The sequence below is a fragment of the Lampetra planeri genome, chromosome 20, assembly GCF_965212315.1.
Source record: "Lampetra planeri chromosome 20, kcLamPlan1.2.h2, whole genome shotgun sequence".
NCBI lineage: Eukaryota > Metazoa > Chordata > Hyperoartia > Petromyzontiformes > Petromyzontidae > Lampetra > Lampetra planeri.
Genome location: NC_136126.1, coordinates 7221258 through 7242239, shown reverse-complemented (window position 1 = coordinate 7242239; position 20982 = coordinate 7221258). Strand labels below are relative to the sequence as shown.

At 40.5% G+C, this 20982-nt stretch overlaps 1 protein-coding gene across 4 annotated transcripts in view; it reads left to right on the top strand.

Moving 5' to 3' along the window:
- Positions 1-20982, top strand: part of FBXW2 (F-box and WD repeat domain containing 2) — a 127086-nt gene that overhangs the window by 73107 nt on the left and 32997 nt on the right. For 2 of the 4 annotated variants that reach the window (XM_078603446.1, XM_078603444.1), the window contains one exon: positions 9803-9936. In XM_078603446.1, the coding sequence (XP_078459572.1) occupies positions 9803-9936 (134 nt within the window). Of the gene's footprint in view, positions 1-9802; positions 9946-20982 lie in introns of all 4 variants that reach the window. The other 2 variants (XM_078603445.1, XM_078603443.1) reach the window with 1 other exon arrangement.

Genomic DNA, 20982 nt, shown 5'->3' with positions numbered 1-20982 from the left:
ATCTGACCATGTACCACGTGTCTTAGGGAGTGTATCACTTTATGTGTATGACTTTGTGAAGTCATCATTGTAAATTCCGATGGGTGGCATGAGTGTGTCTCAGGGCAGGCATTATTACCTCTCTCATTAAGCTCGTCCTTGCTCTTGATTCCATTAAATGGGAGAATTAAAGGCCCATTTGGCACACACGAAGGTGCATGTAACAGAACATTTTGGCTAGGAGATTCCAATGGGACAACACATACACTCTAAGCAGGTTTAGTCATTGTTAATTGATCTTGCACTGTTGAAAAAAGTACAACATTTTGAATAAGTACACATTTTCAAGTATAGCTGTTGAAGGATCTGCAGCAGGCACTGTGAACAATTTTAATTAATGCTGAATTGTTATGCTAGATGAGTGTTGCAGCGTGTTTCCTGGCATTATGGGTGTCGCTGATTGAGTTATGGGTAAGTGGAGCAGCGCTCATTGTACCTGGCATAGCAATTCACTGTTGAATTCACAATCTTGCCGAGCATCACACAATGTCACTACATAGTGGGAGCAAAGATTGTGCCCCTCTTTGTTAATCATTCGCACGAGGAAGGGGATACAAACAAAATTCGAGGAAATGTGAACAATGGCAGCCATCTTCTTGGTTCTTTCGGTAAAGTCACGTAGAAGGGAAATAATAAAAATAAAACATAATAAAATAATTCTCACGACGTTTCGGCCACAACGCAAGCAGCCGTCCTCAGGTGAAGAACAGATCTGTCATTCAGACGCTGTCTTTCCGACAGACCTGTTCTTCACCTGAGGACGGCTGCTTGCGTTGTGGCCGAAACGTCGTGAGAATTATTTTATTATGTTTTATTTTTATTATTTTATTATTTCCATTCTACGTGACTTTACCGAAAGAACCAAGAAGATGAATCCCTGCAGTCACGAAAGCTTTAAATCGAAATGGCAGCCAATCAAATTTCTATCTTAATTTTAGAACTTTCGTGACTGCAGGAATTATTATTTGTTTCTTTCGGTTAAGTCACGTCTAAAGATAAAATAATAAATTAAATTAAATAATAGAATACGACGTTTCGATTGCAACACAAGCAATCATCATCAGGTATAATGAAATAGCGACATAAAATCTAACCAGAAAACTATAGACAGACATATTAGCAGACAGATATCACCAAGATACATAGCGAGAGCAACACAGGTAACAGAGAGGGGTGATCGTCTCTGTGTGGTGGCCTTAAATAGACAGAGGGGGGGGGGCGGAGGCAGAGAGAGGGAGGAGGGTTAGAGAAAAAATTAGCATATCAATGAGTGGTCAACAGACGTGGTGCTGCGAATGCGATGGCACGGCAAGCAAGCCTGAAAATCAGGAGAAGGACACACTAAAATTAAATAACCTAGTAAAATATCGAAATGTAATGTAATACAACACAGAGGGTCGGTCAACACACAATTAACGCATAGCCTGGTTGATTACGTATTTCAAAGATTGCTAAGTTAGAATTTAAGTGTGAACAATCTAAAGAGAGGACACAGGCAGAGAAAACAAGTCGCCAGAGAGAGAGAAAAAAGATAAGCTTAAAACTTCCCCGTAGAAGTGGTTCAATCTTAATTTTAGAACTTTCGTGACTGCAGGAATTATTATTTGTTTCTTTCGGTTAAGTCACGTCTAAAGATAAAATAATAAATTAAATTAAATAATAGAATACGACGTTTCGATTGCAACACAAGCAATCATCATCAGGTATAATGAAATAGCGACATAAAATCTAACCAGAAAACTATAGACAGACATATTAGCAGACAGATATCACCAAGATACATAGCGAGAGCAACACAGGTAACAGAGAGGGGTGATCGTCTCTGTGTGGTGGCCTTAAATAGACAGAGGGGGGGGCGGAGGCAGAGAGAGGGAGGAGGGTTAGAGAGAAAATTAGCATATCAATGAGTGGTCAACAGACGTGGTGCTGCGAATGCGATGGCACGGCAAGCAAGCCTGAAAATCAGGAGAAGGACACACTAAAATTAAATAACCTAGTAAAATATCGAAATGTAATGTAATACAACACAGAGGGTCGGTCAACACACAATTAACGCATAGCCTGGTTGATTACGTATTTCAAAGATTGCTAAGTTAGAATTTAAGTGTGAACAATCTAAAGAGAGGACACAGGCAGAGAAAACAAGTCGCCAGAGAGAGAGAAAAAAAGATAAGCTTAAAACTTCCCCGTAGAAGTGGTTCAATCTTAATTTTAGAACTTTCGTGACTGCAGGAATTATTATTTGTTTCTTTCGGTTAAGTCACGTCTAAAGATAAAATAATAAATTAAATTAAATAATAGAATACGACGTTTCGATTGCAACACAAGCAATCATCAGGTATAATGAAATAGCGACAAAATCTAACCAGAAAACTATAGACAGACATATTAGCAGACAGATATCACCAAGATACATAGCGAGAGCAACACAGGTAACAGAGAGGGGTGATCGTCTCTGTGTGGTGGCCTTAAATAGACAGAGGGGGGGGCGGAGGCAGAGAGAGGGAGGAGGGTTAGAGAAAAAATTAGCATATCAATGAGTGGTCAACAGACGTGGTGCTGCGAATGCGATGGCACGGCAAGCAAGCCTGAAAATCAGGAGGACACACTAAAATTAAATAACCTAGTAAAATATCCAAATGTAATGTAATACAACACAGAGGGTCGGTCAACACACAATTAACGCATAGCCTGGTTGATTACGTATTTCAAAGATTGCTAAGTTAGAATTTAAGTGTGAACAATCTAAAGAGAGGACACAGGCAGAGAAAACAAGTCGCCAGAGAGAGAGAAAAAAGATAAGCTTAAAACTTCCCCGTAGAAGTGGTTCAATCTTAATTTTAGAACTTTCGTGACTGCAGGAATTATTATTTGTTTCTTTCGGTTAAGTCACGTCTAAAGATAAAATAATAAATTAAATTAAATAATAGAATACGACGATGATGATTGCTTGTGTTGCAATCGAAACGTCGTATTCTATTATTTAATTTAATTTATTATTTTATCTTTAGACGTGACTTAACCGAAAGAAACAAATAATAATCAAATTTCTGCAACTGTGCCAACATAGAACTTAATAGAAATGTAATAATTGCATAGCAGTATGTATAATATTGATAATGATCAAGTAACGTTCTATTGCTTACATGGAAAAAAATAATTCTTTCAATCAATTTTTTTCTGGATATATTTCTTTAAAACTAATTCTGGATTTGGTTTTAATCGTTCAGTCGTCCTCGGTTTTAAATTGGCGCCCTGTAAACACAGGAAACGTGATGAAGAATGATGACATCATCACTTCCTTCGGTCTGGTTTCATGATTTGTATATTATGTAATCATAATTTTTTTTATTTTACTAATCAAAGCAATAGTTAAGATATTAGTTGATTATTTCAGTAGTCGATAGTTGCAGCTCTAGGATATATGACCTGTTTGCTTGCGAACACCCACCTCAGAGCAATCATTTATTCACTTTGGATAACCTCACTGAAGCTCAATTTATTTAAACAAGGTCTTGGTTAAGATGTTTGACTAGGGTATTTTTAGAATTATAATGGAGAAAGTTCACACATGTTAACACATGCTGGCAGGAATACTGTGTGTGTACTCCTTTCACCCCCACCCTTCAGTAAATCAGAGCATGGAAAAGAAAGCATTATTTTGTATGCATTAACTGTTGGTGAGGTCTTTCCACTGCATAGAAAATGCCATCAAATATGCAAAGCACATATGTCTACAATCCTGGTGAAAATGCATAATGTGGCACCATAATGCTGCCACATTAATAAAACAGCATTGAAAAGAAAATCCGTGTGGGTAGAAGGCAGCACAAATGATTATTTTATGGAGCAGCTTTATAAAACGAAAGAATTGTGTTTTCCTTAAATAATTTTGTTTAATTCAAAGAACAGAATTCCAAAACAACGAATGCTGTCATGCGGGAATGAGTTGTGGGATTTGTTGTTGGCGCTGGGATTTATGTGCTGTTGATGGTTGTGTTTGCAGGCGTAGTGGATGTGCTCTGCCTACAAAGCAACCTACAGTGCACGTCAATTCACATTGGTGTCTAACATCGCCCTCATTTACCGTGCGTTATTTAGCCTCAGTCGTTGCCTGCATGGAGTCTCTTTTATCGCATTCTATATAGTACACGTACGTTACATGCTTTGCTGCTATTACATGCTTTGCTGTTATTTGCTTAGGATTACCATTTTTTTTAAATAAAGAAAAATGTATAATCCTTTGTCAATTCACAGTTGGGTGAAGGCCTTCCCAAAACGTGTCGGTGATAGGGGTTGTTGACCATACTTTACCGCACTAGGGTTGGTAAGGGGGTGCCAAGGACAGGTTGAGATATCAATTGACAATAAAGTTAGCAGAGTCTGAGAATAGACCTCATATCGCAGTACACTTAGCACTGCACTTGCTGCTATGCCCCATCTTTCTTCGACAACTTTAATTTAAAATTATTAGTGCTTATAAAGGTGAATATTTATCTTCAGCCCATATTGCAGCTTTCTTTATGAATACCAATTTCTTAAAAATAATTTCTGTTCGTTGTTATAATGATTGTGATTTGCACGTTTTATATATTCTATATGTGGACATAAAATGTGTAATATATTTATTTGCACTTGCATGTTTAAGTCCATGTGTTCATGTGTGGATCGGTGAGGTATATGCAAGTACATGCCCCTGTAATTTATTATCATGTAACAATGCCTGCAGTGCACAGCAACATTTTTTCATATTATGTTAATTCGTAATGCAATGCTCGTATGCCTATGACATGTAGGCAACAATTTTGTCACAATTCCCGCTGGTTTGTAACACCCTCGAGTGGTCTCAGTGAGGCTGATATGCATCCTGGCACTTGTTCATGAAAGCACATCTGATTAATGTGTGCATTGAGGTGCCCGTGATTGCGTGCATGCTTGGACTCGCTTGTGCGCTGTATTGCAAGCCGCCTCGCTTGTTTTTTCCCCGTGCGCATCAGCGTTCAGTGTGTGTGGCTTCACATTCCAGAGGTTGAGCTCTCGAGTCCATGTGTGGGGACTCACCTGCCATTCATTACATGTCTAATGATCTTTACTTGTTAAATTAAAAGTCAGTGAGTGGTTCTTGTTTAAATGAGCTTTGCAGCAGTTTTTCTCATCTCCTGTTTATAACCCTAAGTCAGTGGGGGAAAGTCCACATTCCTGTTGACTTTAGTGATGTTAATTTAAGTAAAAAGTTATGCAAAACTGATGGACTGGATGAGAAAATATTTATCTATAACAATCTATCATTCTCAAGACCATGATGAATTTGCAATTTGGGAAACTGAATCAAGAATTTTAAAAGGTGTAATCATTTGATCATTTTTCTAATTTCTTATCAGCAATCCAGTGTAGTATTCTCATTTATTTTACTGGACATTGCACATAATTGACTTACCATACCCTTGTGGATGAATATCACATGCTTGTATGCATTTTCAATCTCCTGTTTATTGACATGTGTGGTGAAATGAGTAATATTAAAAACAATGTAATTTATTTACCCAGCAAAGCCTAACTGAAGATTTTTAAGGAGAGGCTGCTTAATAATTTGACCAAATTTTGCATATCTTTGCACGTGGGAACAATTTTACAATGGCACATTTTCTAAGAATTCAACTGATAAGTTTGGAGTTATCAGTCCTTGATTGTGAAGGTGCCTAACTGATGTGAGAGTAGAGTGCATTCTCTGCATAGGTTTAACATCGTGTATAAGTTTAACAACGTGACTTTACCGAAAGAACCAAGAATATGAATCCCTGCAGTCACGAGAGCTTTACATCAAAATCGTGCATAGGTTTAAAATCGTGCATAGGCTTTGCTTGTACTGAATACTGTAAATACATTAGAAAGATTGCTAAAACAACTTAATGTTTGTATACCGTGGATACAAAAATACACTGTATCCATGTTTTCAGCCATTTCCTTGGCTACAACATAACATGCCACATACTAAGTTGGCACCATTGAGCCCAGCTTCACTGTGCAAGCACTACTTAGACGAGGGACAAAGGTACACCCTTAGAGGTATTCACAGAGGCCAATCAAGCCACCAACACACAAAACATTTTGTGTTTGAGCTTGATTCAGAAGTACATAGTTATGAGAGCTCAAATTTGGTATAATGGCTTGGGACCAAAATGGATTGGGGCAGGAGGCAGTAGTAACATCAGTATGTTCTGTTCTATACCTCGCCACACTAGAGGTATCTACAGCAATGACTTCAATAGAGAAATATAGTGTATCAAAAGCTGTCTAACTGTTGGGTTGCATGTCATATATTATGTTAGCAATGGATACAAAAATAAAAAGGTCACTAAGCCAGTGTTCTTCACAAACTTTCAGAGGGATGCTACTTTTGCCAATAAGATATCGGTGTGAGGGGGGCCACCACACCGACTGCAAGAGGTGTTTTCACATTTTTGTATTGTCAGAGGCCGCCAGTGGCCCGCGGGCCTCACAATGAAGAAAACTTCTCTAGGCCATTAGACTGATAGACTGGCAACATTAAATAAATAAACACTGTGTAGGACCTTTTAAAATAACTATACATATGTATGTATGTTCAGACTTCAGACTGTCTTCTCGACAGCCCTGTTCTTCACCTGAGGACGGCTGCTTGCGTTGTGGCCGAAACATCGTGAGAATTATTTTATTATGTTTTATTTTTATTATTTTATTATTTCCATTCTACGTGACTTTACCGAAAGAACCAAGAAGATGAATCCCTGCAGTCACGAAAGCTTTAAATCGAAATTTATACATATGTATGTTGAACTTCTTTCGCACTGTGTAGCCAACCGTGCTAATAAAATGTATAAAATGTTAATGTTCATAATCAACCTGATTGGTTTTACATATTTTTACACCGCTCTAATATCTACAATAATTTAAATGAGTTTTGGAAAATGTGTAATCATTAATTTCTAGAATGTTCACATGTTTTTTTGTGATAATGTGCGCTCTACTCGGATGTCCTGACATGCTGTGGCACAGGAATTGATCACTTCATACTCCGCATACATTTACATGCGATAAACACATTGTGCATATATTGCTTAGGATTTGTGGATAATATTGAATACAAATTTTCCCTATATGTTTTCAAAAATGGTTGCCCGTCCATTAATCTAGAAGCCACAGTTTTTATTTTTTAATTGGCTTTGGAGCGAAATAGTATTTTTTGTATGCATATGTAGCTGTGATGTAACTTGGTTAAAGTAACTTTGTGTCTTCAAATTATTAATTGTAAACTGACGAATTGTGGCATTGTTAGTACATACACCAATTCCATAAACAAACATTTCATTAGATTTTTTTTTTATCATGGGCTTGTCAGTGAATTATAAGAGTTCTCTGGAGACTGCATGTGGTCTTCAGGCTATGGTCTACAAAAAAAGCTCGTGATTATATCTTTAAGCAAGTGCTGCAGTTGTCTTATGCATGTGTAATAATCTTTCTTGAGACGGCTTCGGGATCAGTCCTTTTATTTCCACTCCACAATACACTTTGCTCACTCACTCTCCATTGCTGGCAGACAACGGAGAGAGGACAGACTTCGCACCAAGTCCCCACCGCGCACGTGGCACCCAGAGCCCCGTCCGCGCGTGACCCTGCTCTTGTCAGTTTCAGTCTGCTCCCGATCGTTCTTCCTCACTCTCTCTTAATACCTTCGTCACGTGGTCCCCCCAGCCAATCGTTCATGGACAGCTTCGACCATTCTCGATGGTTCCCTGTCAATCCCGGGACCACGCCCCTCATCCGGCTCCCCATTAGCTGGGGCCCCGAATGGCTAGGCCAATCACTCCTGATGACCTGTCGTGATCACGCCTGGGCCATGGTCCCTATCTCAACCCTTATTGGCTACAAGCAGGACCGGCAAGCCAATCCCCACGTGAACCCTCTATGGCTATTATTACACATGCAATAAACACTCATTTCTACAATTTAACATACTGGAAAATATCTTGTTATGTCATTGTGCATAGCCTTGGTGATGGATTATCACCTTGGAGATATGCATGCTGGGATTTATACTGAGGGACTGAAATAGAATACATGGATCAAAGAAGAAACTCAACTTAGCATGATTACTGCATAAAAAATAGACTTGCAAAGGACACATCGCTAGAAGAGAAGATTGCCGATTGACGAGAGTGAGACTGGTAACACGCCTGAGAGCCTGAGATGTATTATGGCAGAGAGGCCTTCATGCAGGAGTTCAATAATTACAGCTGGTGCTAATATGATCACGATGAAACACTTTCATATATTGTCCTTCAATACAGTTGGTGAGGCAAAATAATTGATAACATGTTATTACATTTGGTTGCACCAGTATATGTTCTTGGGGTCTTAAATCTCACGGATAGATACAATCTATATATATAAAAGGGAAATTTGTGAATGTGTATCTCTTCAAAATGTTTAGTATACTTCCCAACATGCAAAAAACTTGAAATTTGCCATGTGGGTACTTTACAGACTGTACACCATGCAAAAATTATAAAAATAGACTTTTGTATATTTTTTTTTGGGGGGGGGGGCGCAATAATGCATATATTTTGCACAGCAAGTGAGCTGTGACGTCACATCTGTCATGTGACCCGTATGCGGAAGTGTAACGGAGTGTGCCTGCTCATGTCACCTCCCCCCAACCCTCAGCGGGTAAAGTGAAATACAAATGTGTTGCAGGTCTAAGGCGTTCTTCGCGCAGCATTGATGCTTTATAATTTCAGTCGTTTACTGCCGTACTCACCCTGAAAGTTGTGTGTGTCTGCAGCAAGCGCGTATATGTGTACCTATGGACGCGCGCGCTCGTGTGTGTGTGGGGGGAGCGGTAGTGTCGTGGTTAGCACGCTGCGCTACAAACCCGGCGACCCGAGTTCGATTCCCGCTCACGGCCACCACCGGTGACAATTATTTGAACCGGTCCTAGGCCTCCCCTTGGTCGACTCAGCCTCAAACGAGTAACTGGTGTGGTGTGTGAACATCGCCACTGGGGGGACAAAGGCAGCCGGGCGTGGTGAATCCAAGTCCCGGGCGAAGCCGGGTAGTAAAGCTAGTCACGTATATTACTTTGGTCATTTTCTCCATATTCAAATTGATGTCTTTTAAGTCCTCGCAAAGGGTTAACATTACAAAACATTCCTAGATGCATGTTAAACTGACCTTCGAAATTGATCACCCTCAACACGTACTATACTGGACCAGCAAATTACTTTTCTGCTCATTGGGACAAAGTGAGAACTGTGAAACATACTGCCCTTGAACCCAGAACATGCTGTGTTTATTCTTTATTTCCTTTGCTCCAGAGTGTGTATTGCCACCTTTCAAAGATGCTTACTCAATGTTTAGGGATTTTATCAAGGGTGATGGGTGGAACGGGTAATGCACTCTTGACCAATAACTTACTCATACAAATGGATTTTAGCAATAAAGCATATTCTAAACATCCAAGCTCTAGCCTCTTGACATAATAAAGTACCCAGATTGTTTCTATGTAGCTAAGCCACCCAACCCCAGCTTGCATGGACACCCACTCCCAATTGTTACAATAATTTGGACACCAACTCCCAATTGTTACAAATAATTTAAAATTTGCACAGTTATTCGATGCATGTAATTGGGAGTAAAGGCACGAAGGAAACTTAAATCTCTATCTAATTTTCTAAAGCTCGCTCGCTGTGTTTTCGCTTGTGTGCCGCGGTTGTTCCGTACGCAGTGTTCAGCGTGGATTACCGAGATGAGCTGGACATCTTGGTGAGCGGCTCGGCCGACTTCGCCGTCAAGATCTGGTCGCTCTCGTCCGCCGCCTGTCTCAACACGCTCACCGGACACTCGGAGTGGGTCACCAAGGTAACAATGGTGAGGGAGCTGGGTCCCGACGCTGTGCGTCGCTACCGTTTAGCCTGCCATCGGTGAAGAAAGCCCCTTTCTGTATTCTCGCAGTGAAAAGTCAGCAGCTCCCGGCTCATCTATATTGGGCAACACTGAGCAAATAGTTGATATTTCATATTCCCATGTTTGGAGGCATATCAGTAAGATGAATGCTTTCGTCTTCCCACAAAGTGATGAAAAAATGATGGGCAGAATGGACCTCCTCGGAAAAATGATGGGCAGAATTGACCTCCACCTGTATTTGAAGTAGAGCTTTCTAATCACTGCCACCGAGGCAGATAATTCACCCAATTCACTTGAGGCATACAAATATAGACTGACCTAAGATGATTGTGATATTCAATTAGTAATAGACTCATGTTACGATAATCGAGTGTGTCAAATGTATTCGTCACTTTCAGATGTGCCAGTTTGCTGTTGACAAATCAGCACTTTTAATGCTTAAAGGCACACAACTGATTTCCATATTTTAAGGTCGTCCTTCAATGATAATTTGCCCCCCTTAAGCTTCATAATTTCCATTTTTCAATAGTTTTCAAGCTTTAACTTTGCCTTTTAGGATACAATTTGCTGCATTCCTATATTTGGGAATACATAAATATGCAAAATTAATGTATTTTTTAAAAATCAAATAAAGATCGGGATGCTCGTAAGAAACCTTACGGCAGAGATAATTTATCACTACAACACTATTAATGTTGTCATTCTAGTTTAAATTCATCAGCAGTAACATTTTATCTCTAATCACTATTATTAGAAAAATTAATATAACAATTCAAAAACATGTTTTTTAAAATACTGTTGTTCTAAAATAAAAGCTTTTGAGAGGTACATTTATGTCTGTGATGCTCAAGACATCAATCACTCAAATACAAAGTCATGTATTGGGGTGTTCAAACATTTAAGTTTGGAATGTGTATCAGTCAGGTAAACTCCCAGTGGATGACAGAGACAAGATGGGTTTGAGATGGAACATGTTCAGTGGCCCTAGTACAGTGGTTCCAAACCTTTCTGGCCACTTTAAACCCTCAAACATTTTTTTACAGACCATGCACCAATAAATTGTTTTCAATATAAAACTATTTTAAATATAAAACTACTTCACAACTTTAGTGTCTACAACAGTTCGACAGACCACCTCCCATGGCCTTGGTGGATCATCAGTGGTCTGTGGGCTGCAGGATAGGAACCACTGACCCAGTGCTTGCATCGCAAGCTTCTACTGGCAACTCCATTGTATCCACATCCCACTGGGATGTTTGCACACGGCGTTGGTGTACGGTGTTTTTTCTGCATTATTTTGCAGTCTTTTCTTGGATTTTCTGTTTGCACTTAGTCACATATTCACTTTAAGATGTTTTCTTGTTCATGTTTTTGTTTGTTGTTTGTTGCGGTTGCACCCGATTCAAGAGCCGAATGGCTCACAGGGCTATACCTAATAAATGAACTTGAACGAGTAACTAGATATTCTTGTTAACAGGGCATTCGTGATGGAATTGTCCCATTGAATAAACTTGAGTTCATCAAGGGTCAAGTTGACTCCCTGGGTTCTGTTAAAATGTGCTTCCTTGTTTGGAATTGAACCAGATTTGTTGAGAGGTTGTTGTGATGCACTAGCCACTCACAGGACTATTTATAATTAAAAAAAAACATGTCTCAAAGTTTGGCTAGAGAGACGAAGCGAGCTGTGTGCTCAGCCACAGACATGATTGTTCTGGGGTAAACTGTTTCAAACCTTACCCAATTTTAATCTCATTCCCAGTTGAGAGAATTGCAGGAAGGAGGGTTAATGCATGTCAGGAAGCGCTTAAAGGTAGGGACAGGTGCATTGAAGAAAAGCCATTTCTCTTTTTATCAAGCCTGCTAATGCAAAGAGTGTGACACTCAGATACGGCTGTTTGTTGGAATTGAGGAGGGGAAAGAAAACGGATCCGGCAAATTGGTTGCTTATGTTGGCTGGATCCTGTAAATTTCTTTGGTTGGATGTTATCTAATGGGCTCTCCGATAATAGAAATTGGTGAGTGGAAAACCATTTACCTGTGAAAGCAGCTGAGGGCATGTAAAGGATACTGTTTATTTCTAGCGTAGTCCAAGAAGCGATGCACATTAATAAACATTCTGTTTAAATACGCAAACCCAATGAATAATCCCCAATGCATATGCGACTTTTCCAAAAATATTTAGGACTCTAGAGATATTGGATAAAGAGAGGTGAGGATATTTTTCCTGAAAGATCAGCTTGTTGAATTCTATATTTCGAATGTATTTGTGATTTAAGCAAGTATAATATTTGAGATTGGAGGGAAGAGAGATAGTGCTTGACTTAAAGCTTTCGTGACTGCAGGAATTCATATTCTTTGGGTCTTTCTCACTAACACAGCCACCGCTGCTTCTTTCCCTCGATGTGGCGGTGACTCTCGGTTTTTTAACAGGCTAAATGTCTCACTAACACAGCCACCATTGCGGTGGTTCTCTTACATTGACATGCTAATCTTACATTAACAGATTGACATGCTAATCTCTCACAATACAATGGCCACCTCCACAGCTTCGTAGTCGTGGAGGTAGCTCAGCTCTCCGATCTTACATTTACACGCAAATTCCATCTCTCTAGCCCCGCCCACTTACCCTTGGGCTACACTCATCTCAAACCTATATAACATCCTGCCTCAGCAGCTCTCCCGCTATACTTTTTCACCTGGTGGCGATTGCTTGTGTTGCGATCGAAACGTCATGATATTTAGATTTTTTTTATAATTTTTATATCTACGTGGCTTTACCGAAAGACCCAAAGAATAGAGATAGTGCTGTTTGTAACATTGCCGCTTGGGCATGTGTGCGCTTGGTTATGAACCACCATCTCTCCTTGCTTGGCAGTGAACTACTATTTACAGTACCAAAGTCAGGTCTGCTTTCTTAGCACCCTGTAAATAATTTTCTTGCACTTAAAAACTTCTACTTGTGCCATGAATAATTTATCCTGCCATATGTTGCAGTTTGCTAAGTTGTGCTATTTTCGTGTACAACATCTGGCTTTGCTATTACAATCGTACCTCAGCAGGAACATGGTGTAAATTTCTTCTTTATTTACATTAAACCATTTTATACTGGAAAAAAACGTACAAAATCAAGTAAAAAATAAATAAAAACCCACACATAAATGAATCTAATATGCTCCAATATAATTGAAAAATCAAGAGGACAAAGCTCGTCTTGTGTGACATTAATGTTCTACACACATCATACAAATTAACTGATGAATTTGGCTCAGCAGAGGCAATAAGAAGACAAGGTATTACGCTCAGTTGAATATCTTTAGGTGTACGTAACATGCTGGAAATCGAATCCAAAAGAATTGCCATTTGAAAGAAAGCATGCTTTGTGCTTGGTGATGGACTTGTCAGGGTAGGTTTCAATCAAAACATTTTATTCTCTCTTTGGATCTGACAATGGGCATGTTTGTTGGACTGATTTATGCATAATTATTGTCAGGCACAGGCAAATGAGAGCTTTGTGTTTCTCAGTGGTTCTGTGCTACGGAAAGAATATTTCTGCATATTCGGCCATCTCCCTGCGTTACATTGCTTTTTTCTTAATCGGTGCCGGTGCTCACATCGGCCCAATCGGTTACTAATTAGCATACATTCCCCATGGGATGCTGCAAACGCCTAATGGTTATCATACCCAGGTTACAATTCAGAGGTTGCCGGTCTGATTTAATCTCCTGGCGCGGAACCTGAAACAGTGGGAAAGTTTCTTCCATCTCCCAGCCCATGCCCACTTGGCAGTATAAATTGGTACACCACAGTTAGTTGATTGCAGGTCACGTGCGAATGTCCGACATCTCTTCCGAGATGTCATGCCAGCGTGAAAGAGTAGGCCACACACCCTCCAAAGGGCCTCTCTCGAACTTGCCATGTCCGAGACCCTTCCACCAACAATGGCATGAGCAAACAATTTCATGGCTGCAGCTTTACCTTTGTAATCTTGTTGTATTATCCATAGCATTAACTACCATTGCAGGCAAGAGTTCACCAAAACACAAACTGGAAAAGTGAATCTCGTCACGTGGTTACCTCAGACCCTTCACTTTAACTGCACTAGCCGGGCAGAAGCAGAACACCGTTGCTCCGTAGCTGTGGAGGATTTTGACGATTTTTAAAGGAAATAAATGAATATACACCCGAATGGTGTATTTTATATATAAATGAATATAAAAAAATAAACCCGTTGACCCATATGCGTTGTCACCTCTCTTAAACCACATGGGTTAATACCTTTGGCAAGTTTCTTAATCAACCAAAGCCTGCATTTTTCATCTAATGGGTACAATCCATGAAGTCAATTGATTAATCATATGTGGTTCAAAACTGGTTGTAATTAAGAAATGAAATGACTGAAAAATAAGAGAGCCGCCTACTACATTGTGGTGTGCTGCCCGCACCTTGATCTTCAATTTTTTTTTATCGCATTTTTAAGGTGCTTTCTTTGCAAAAGTGTTGGATAGTTATGTTTGTCCCGAGGACAGTGATTCTCACTGATTGACAATGTAAAAACAACGTTGGTAGTTACTCTTCAAAAGCACCCCCAATTAGCACGGTTGGCTATGTACAGCACAAAAGAAGTTCAGCATGCATGCACACATACTTATAGGCCGAGGACATTTAAGCCACTTGTGCTTCAGTCCACAATAGCGGGTGTACCCTTGTTTAAAATGCATTTACTTTTAAAGAACTAAGTTTTCTCACTTCCCATGGAATTATTGTAATATTGAGCTATATCTTGTGAATCCATATTATCTGATAGGCCCTTTTAAATATGAATTAATGTTCACATAATCAAAAGTGACTTTTATAAAAAAAAAAATACATATTGCCTCTCTGGCAAATTATCTATTCATAAGAAGTCATGAAGTATATGAAATATCATTTCTCAAGTAAAACATTCTTGTATTGCCCTAGTCATGGCTGGTATAGAACTTTTATTGTAAATTTTGCTTCACAGTTTTTCTCCCGGGGTTTAATCTAATCTTTTTCTTCTTGCTTCCTCTTCTCCTCCTGTGTCCTTGCGCTTACTCTAGGGAAATAACCCGTTTGCCATTGTGACAGCTGTCAGGGTTTCTCACCGTAACAGCCCCCAGCGAAAATCTACACATGCATGCACGCAAACGCATTCCACGATTCCTTGGGAAGCGTTTGGGAATAGAGCGAGTGCAACGACTCGGCACCGTCTATCAAAACGTGCAGGGCATATGTGGCGATGTGTGCACGGCAGGCTGTGTCGCAAGCATTGACCTAGGTGTCAGAGGTCGCAAATGGGTTTTTATTCCTTACCCGTACCCGGCCGCACCAGGGTCGCAAACGGGTACCCGTAGCCGGGTATCGGGTAGGGTACGGGTATCGGGTACCTGATTGCGACCTCTGGGATGAAGCCATGTTGCAGGCGCGGGTGGGTTGATTCTAGGAACTTGAATTGAGAGAAGAGACAAGATGTTGGGAAATGAGTGACAAACAGTCACTCACCAGTGACTCACGGTCTACCCGTACCCGGCCGCACCAGGGTCGCAAACGGATACCCGTACCCGGCCGGGTATGGGTAGCCGGGTATCGGGTAGGGTATGGGTATCGGGTACCCGGTTGCGACCTCTGCTAGGTGTGCACTTTTGCACAAACACGCCAGGCAAGTAAGCCAACATACCGCACCATACTTGTTCTTCTGAATTCCCCACGTACACAGCCGCGAACACACTTGAACGGAACGTGCTCGGTGTACATCAGTGAGATGACCACAGAAAAAAAACTTTTCGTCAACTGTGTGGTCTTAAGCTTTGTCCACACGGAAACATTTAACTCGAGCAACATGTGTTGAGCACTATCAGTGGAATAACTTTGCAATATTGCAGCTGTCGCCTTGGCACATATCCACTCATTGCATATACTTTGCGACTCAGCCAGAGTGATATATCGAAACCCGTAAAAAAGAACATTGCGTCACATGTGTACCATTAGGGCTCCCAGTTGAACACAACTTGGAAACTTGCATATGCTGCCTTGGCTCAGAAGCTGAGATGGCTATATGGGCAGCAACAGAGCTCTGGTTGTAGATGGTTGTGTTTTGATGCCAAATGTGGCATTTACGGATGGAATGTAGTGCACTTCTGATCCGTTTTGGAGTGATGTAGAGCTACTATCATACCCGCAGACATGCCGCCTGGTGGAGGTGATGGGAGCTTATTGATTGTATATGTAAGACTGTGTTGCATGTAGGCCATCTGTAATTTGTTCAATGTTTATTCCTTATCTATTTGCTTGTTTATTTATGTTTTCCTTACAGGATAACTTTAGATGCACTGAATAAAATCACAATATTTGTATAATATATAATTGGCTTTAGCAAAGCCCTCAATTTTTATTAATTGCTAATCTGTTGATGCATATAATTCAAAATGTGCACTTTGTGTCTCCAATTCATGAAGTGTTCTCACCGTTTTTAAATATACCCAATTTATCAGTTAACGTTTTTTCGGATGTAAATTAGATTTTTGCAATAATACTTCCAAATGTTTTTAAATCGACCATATGCATTCAGTTATTAAGTCAATGCTTATACACATTTTATAATGTAGAATAGCATCCCATATTACAAGCAGCATACAAAATTTGGTAAATGTCCAAAATATTTGTGCATCAAAATGCATGCCGTCAGGCACCCATGGAGTACTGAATGAACATGATGTATAGTGTTTGTACTGACAGGTCTAATTATACATAATAACCTTTACTGAATGATACATCATCATAATCATTCATCATCAATATTATCATTGCCATAATCAGAATTTTCTCCAACAGAAGCACAGAAATCAAGAGCATAGGTACAGCCTGAGACTGGGTATGTGTGTGCGAATTATTGCGTATATAAGTAAGTATGTATGCGAGCGAGCAAGTGTGTGTGTTAAAGACTGCATTCACAAGCGGCAACATCGTGGTTTGTGCACTGCGCTATGTACCTAGCGACCTGAATTTTATCGCTGGCAATGGCTAGCATCAGTCTGAACCGATCGTGGGCCTCCACTCAGTCGACTATGCTTTAAGCAAATATCTTATAATTTGTAAACATCAGCAGCTGGAGGTGATGCTGGTCACAACATCCATTTGTGCCGTGCCAGCCTTAATAGGTGTTCGCGAACAAGCACTTGAACCAACAGCCTGTAATAGGCTGCACTGCCCTATTCAGGAGACCATACATGCATGCAAAAGAGCGAGCAAATGTTTTACAAGCAAACGAGTGCAAGGAAAAGCGAGAAATGCATGTGTGGGAGATCACGTGTTTCTCTTTCTGCTGTATTATTATTCAGTAAAACTCCTCTTAACGTGTTATAATCCACTGCACATGCTGCATCTATTTAAGAGCTATTCTTGTGCTTGCCAGAGAATGGCTATCAGTTGGAGATTACCATTAATCAGCCATGGACAAGGAGCCCTATGATACATTGTGAGCCCTTGAAAGTTGTGGCAATTTTAATAATTATGTATTATTTTAATTGTAATCCACTGCTATTTAAAACAGAAACTAGTACGTTTACTTACTGGACATCTGTGAAAACGAGCTTGATAGCTCATAGGATTCCTCCAGGATAAATAAAGATTCTGATACTTGCTTAAAAACACAAGTCAGTCTTTCAGCTTACAGGCCATTCGGGAAGGCATGGAGCTATCTACATTATATAATAAGGATGGATAGGCATTGAACACCTTGAGTATTAAGGACTAGCCTTTTTACCCGTCCAAAGGCCGGGTGTATATTGCAGTAAATCTGAAATATTCAAAAGAAAAATTATTCAGCTCATGATTATTAATGAGGGGGGGGGGGGGGAGTTGCTCCATGTGGAGTGACGTCACCCGCTAATGGTTATTGGGGAGGGGTGCAGCATGTGGAGTGCGCGACCTTGTGCGTTAGTGTAAATTTCCACGTGGTGCATGAATATTAATGAAGGGGGGGGGGCTCTTCTGCACTGACGTCACGCACGGAAATAGCACTGCTGCGTAGGTTTCTTTTTTACCGTCACTTTCTGTAAAGAAACGTCATATTTGTAGCGACTTTGTGTAATAAATAATTTTATTCAGTTCGACCTTCCTCTGCGTTAGTGTAAAAATCCACCCACTCATGAATATTAATGAGGGGGGTGGGCCTCATGTGGAGTGACGTCACGCGGGGGGGGTGGGCCTCATGTGGGAGTGACGTCACGCGGGGGGGGGGTGGGCCTCATGTGGAGCGACGTCACGCGGGGGGGGGGGGGCCTCGTGGAGTGACGTCACGCGGGGAGGTGGGCCTCATGTGGAGTGACGTCACACGCGGGACGGACAGACATTTCTGGGTGATGACAGTAGGTAATGAAGAGACTACAGGGCAGCTTTAGCATTTTGCAAAACAACACTCGGGAAAAAAGTGGAAAAATATAATATAAACATGCCAATTTTTCTGGCCTTAACTACTTCTTTAATCCAAGTCATAAATAATAGAATCGCGCATGTTTTGTATGTATATTTGTAGAAGTTTTCTGACTTCTATTCTTCGAGGAGTCTTTGAGATCATATTTGACAAGCTAAGGCTGTCATTGTAGATTATCGTAACATCCTCTTAAATAGCCTACATTATGCATCTACGTTGAGCTGTGGTGCAGACTTGTATATTTTGCTCTCCAACATTGTTGTCCTTTGAGTCAGACGTAACTGCATTGGGCACACTTTGGTATGTTTTATGAAAGTGTTTCTTCTGTTCGAGAAGACGGCTGAAACTATGAAATGTGCTCTTTCAGACAAACCTTTCACCTAGGTGAAAAACAACCTCACAGTTTTAACCGAATCTCAGCAGTGCTTGCTAAATATTTTATTTTACGAGCCATTTCCGTGACCACCGAGCACACACTACTACTAATATTACAACTATACAACAACCTTGTCCATATTACCAATAGAACAATACAACAACAACACAATGCACACACCACTCCTATTGCAACCCCAAGTGGTAATCCTGCCACCTCATTCCCTGTTTATTGAAAGGCTATTAGATGAGGCATAATGATTGGCAAATTGCATTGTCAGCAGGATGGAGACTTTTTTACGAGGCTGGCCAGGGTAGTTATTTTCAGCCGAGAAAACTGTTTTATATGAGGGTATAACACACTCAGCACTCTAAACATATGGATTCAATAATCTCTTTCTACACTGCTAACTACCGGTTACCTCATAGCCCCAGCAGGTTTGGAAGCACAAAACATAAGGAGCATGGCCAAACAGTGAATCTTCTTAGGTTGATAGGTATGCAAATATCTTCTTTAATTATTTGTACATGAATACTTACAATAGCATATTGCATTTTATGGAAGGTGGCCTCCCAGATCACAACACTTGTAAACCATGCGTTTGTGTGACAGTATCACACACTGAATGTCTAATAGATGCCCTTCATAAATGTTATGAAAGAAGAAGGCATCATCACATGGTGGCCCTCACTCCTACTCCTCAACATGGCCAGAATATACACTGTTCCCTCTATATGGATACCATTACGATTGCCCTATATGTAGCGATTGAATGTGGACAAGACCAACAAGATACGGTCCAATATACTAAAATACAGTAATTGTCTTGAACCATTTAGTGTCCTCTGCTGAGTCAGCAGTATTCAGCATGTGTGTAGCTTCCTGTGGCACATCACTGTAGTAGCACAGTTGGTTGCCCCAGATACCCCAGGAATGTTTGATTTTGGCACAGCGGACCACATGGCACCTGAAACTGTTTAAATGGGCTTAAAAACCCAGAGATAATGTGGTTGATTCTGATGGTGGAAGAGGCTTTCTCCCATTCCACAGTGGTGTTCAGATCTGGATGAAGAGCACACGATATTGTCCAATTAAGACTAAGCGGCTGTGTTCCATAACATTTTCCTTCAACACATTATTATGCAGCCGATGTTGAGAATCCGGATTCAACACACGGTCTTCAACACCTTGGGTTGTTCAGTTCTTATCCTGGCATGTTTTACAGTAGTCCTGATCGTATGTGTACACCATCCTCTCCCATCTCCACACGCCCTGTGGACATGGGCCTCGTGTTTCTCCCTATACTCGGTCACGCTGAACCCGCAGGCACCAACACTCGTGGTTGTGTTGCCTGAATCAGTCTTTACCACATGCGGGCATTCCTGGTTATGATTACATGGAGCTTCTAAATAAAGCACAGGATTGCAATGTGCATTGCGGTGTCATTTAGTGAGTGTGGGCAGGCGAAATACCCCACACCACCTTACTACCCTCACCATTAACACTGCCTTAGAGATATTTGTGTCAAAGTGTCTGTGCTCGGGTGAGCAAGAGACAACGCTCACATCTGTCGACATCCCCGAGTCAGTAGGTGGAAATTCCATATTCTTTTATTGGAGTTTCTTCAAGTGCTTTCTGCTGTTGAATTCACACATGGTGGTACAAGGTTTGTCGAGAGTGAAGGATTGTAGAAGGTTGTCTCCTAGTGTGCATGCATGGATGTTTTCCGGACACTCTGGTTTCCTCCCTCTTTAACAAGGAAGTGACCAATGCATAACCCTTATGGAAAAAATAGTTTGACTATAAATACGGTATTATTCTATTGTTTCCTATTAGGTAGCCTGATATTTAAGACCTAAGAGTAAATGGTGGGACACTGTTAGGGCAGATCTTATCTATACTCTTAGTTTTTTCGGTAAAGTCACTTAGGTAAAAAATGAAATAAAAATTAATAAAAATAAAATAATAAACACAAGCCTCCGAAACGTCATGATTTTTATTATTTTATTTTTATTATTTTTTATATCATTTTTTACCTACGTGACTTTACCGAAAAAACTAAGAGTATGAATCCTTGCAGTCACGAAAGCTTCAAATCCAGATCTTATCTGCTTTGCAGCACCTGCAGGATCTGGCAGAAGGTAGAAAGCGCTGTCGTGGTGATGGTTGCATCAAT